The sequence below is a fragment of the Sinocyclocheilus anshuiensis genome, unplaced genomic scaffold (assembly GCF_001515605.1).
Source record: "Sinocyclocheilus anshuiensis isolate Anshui unplaced genomic scaffold, SAMN03320099.WGS_v1.1 scaffold732, whole genome shotgun sequence".
NCBI lineage: Eukaryota > Metazoa > Chordata > Actinopteri > Cypriniformes > Cyprinidae > Sinocyclocheilus > Sinocyclocheilus anshuiensis.
In genome coordinates, this window is record NW_015554133.1 from 888,447 (window position 1) to 890,449 (window position 2,003).

The 2,003-nt window shown below is 34.9% G+C and overlaps 1 protein-coding gene across 1 annotated transcript in view; it reads left to right on the forward strand.

Annotated features, from left to right (window-relative positions):
* adam23b (ADAM metallopeptidase domain 23b) overlaps positions 1–2,003 on the forward strand; it is a 53,608-nt gene that overhangs the window by 36,117 nt on the left and 15,488 nt on the right. Inside the window, exons 13-15 of the mRNA XM_016462908.1 lie at positions 74–161; positions 282–333; positions 803–902. Coding sequence (XP_016318394.1) covers positions 74–161; positions 282–333; positions 803–902 — 240 coding nt within the window. The remainder of the gene's footprint in view (positions 1–73; positions 162–281; positions 334–802; positions 903–2,003) is intronic.

Below are 2,003 nucleotides of genomic sequence, written 5' to 3' on the forward strand. Positions count from 1 at the left end.
ACACAACGTGTGTGTGTGTGTGTGTGTGTGTGTGTGTGTGTGTGTGTGTGTGTGTGTGTGTGTGTGTGTGCAGTTTGGCTCTACGTGGACGATGGCACCACTGCTGGCCCAGAGTTTGGCTCAGAATCTTGGTATTCAATGGGATTCAGCATTAAAGAGAAGTACACACTCATTTAAAAGTCTTGCTTATGTAACTACGTTGATACTGACATACATAAAATATTAAGAAATGACTGATTGATTGTATGTGTGTGTGTGTGTGTGTGTTCTGTTATTCTCAGAGGATTGTGGGTGCATGAACTCCTGGCTGGGCTGTATCATGGAGGACACTGGGTAAGATGATCCACACATACATTTAGTGATATATAGGGATTGACAATGACAAGTCTATATAACGTATACTATCATTATGACTCCTGTATGTGTATGTGTATGTGTGTGTGTGTGTTCAGTTTTGACATCACTACGTGGCCACCTATAAACATCATCACTTACTACACACAAACAACAGCATCAAAACACACAATAGAATTTAAGAATTAATTAACATCAGCACACCTGCTGATACACACTGTGTGTTTTATAGATTGTGTGCATGTGTGTGATATCAAATTATCATCGTATGCACACAGTGTAGTTATTTCTTATTAATATAATGAGAATTTTAAATATTACGCGTCTCAGTGGGTCTGTCAGTGGAATAGAGAATAGACAGAAATAGAGACAAACATTGAAAGTGTGAACTTTGGCTTCTTTACATCAGCTGTGAAAGCTTTGTCCCTGCATTTGTCTCTCTTCTCAGGGTCCAACACCCGCGGACTTTCTCTAAGTGCAGTATCACCGATTTTAAAGAGTTCCTGTTGAAGGGAGGAGGATCCTGTCTCTTTAACAAACCCAGCAAGGTCAGACATCTCCATTAGCATCACCTTCATCAGTATTCATTCAAGATTCAGAATGAGAAAGTACAAGGCTTTTTTTCCTTGTGCTTATAATCAAAGCTTGCCAGGTTTACACGTCCATGACAGGAGTCAAGTCTCTTCCTCTCTCCAAAAATGTGTTTCTTCCATACATGAACTGTCTGTATCTAATTTTTTGCCCTTGAGGAAAAGAAGTACACTTCATTTAAAAAAAAAAAAGAGTACATACTTCAAAAAAAAATTAGTATGCAAATAATATACTGTACTTTAAAAGAACATACTTGAGTGCAAATGGAATATAATAAATGTAATGTTTCAGACACTTGCATGAAAATGAAAATATATTATAACTGAAATTGATTTTAAATGCAATTAGTTGAATTTTAGTGTTTTTAACCCACTTAAGTAGGATGTACATCTTTATATGTAATTTCATAATTACTTCTGTCTTTGAAATATGTTTGCATATGTAATTTCATATTTACTTCTATTGTCTTTGAAATAAGTGCACTGCATAATGTACTGACAATCATATACTGTATGAAAAACTAAAATATAATGTCATTTCTATTGAAACTTGTCATGTTTTTAAATATATTTGTAATTACACATTTGTAATGATGAAGCTGTCATTAAGTACATTTAAAATGTAATATTGAATAATACAGTTAAAATTATAATCCAGTACTTTAAACGTGCTTTAGTATGTTAGTCAACACATCAAAATAAGTTTGCTTAACATGCAAATGACAAAAGATTGTTACAACATATTGATTTAAAATGTACTAGTTAAACGAAGTGTACTTAAGTGTTTAAAGGGGTCATATGATGCTGCTAAAAAGAACATTATTTTGTGTATTTGGTGTAATGAAATGTGTTTATGCGGTTTAAAGTTCAAAAAACACATTATTTTCCACATACTGTACATTATTGTTTCTCCTCTATGCCCCGCCTTTCTGAAACGCGTCGATTTTTACAAAGCTCATCGGTCTGAAAAGCGAGGTGTGCTCTGATTGGCCAGCTATCCACTGTGTTGTGATTGGCCGAATACCTCAAGCGTGAGACGGAAATGTTACGCCCCTCACA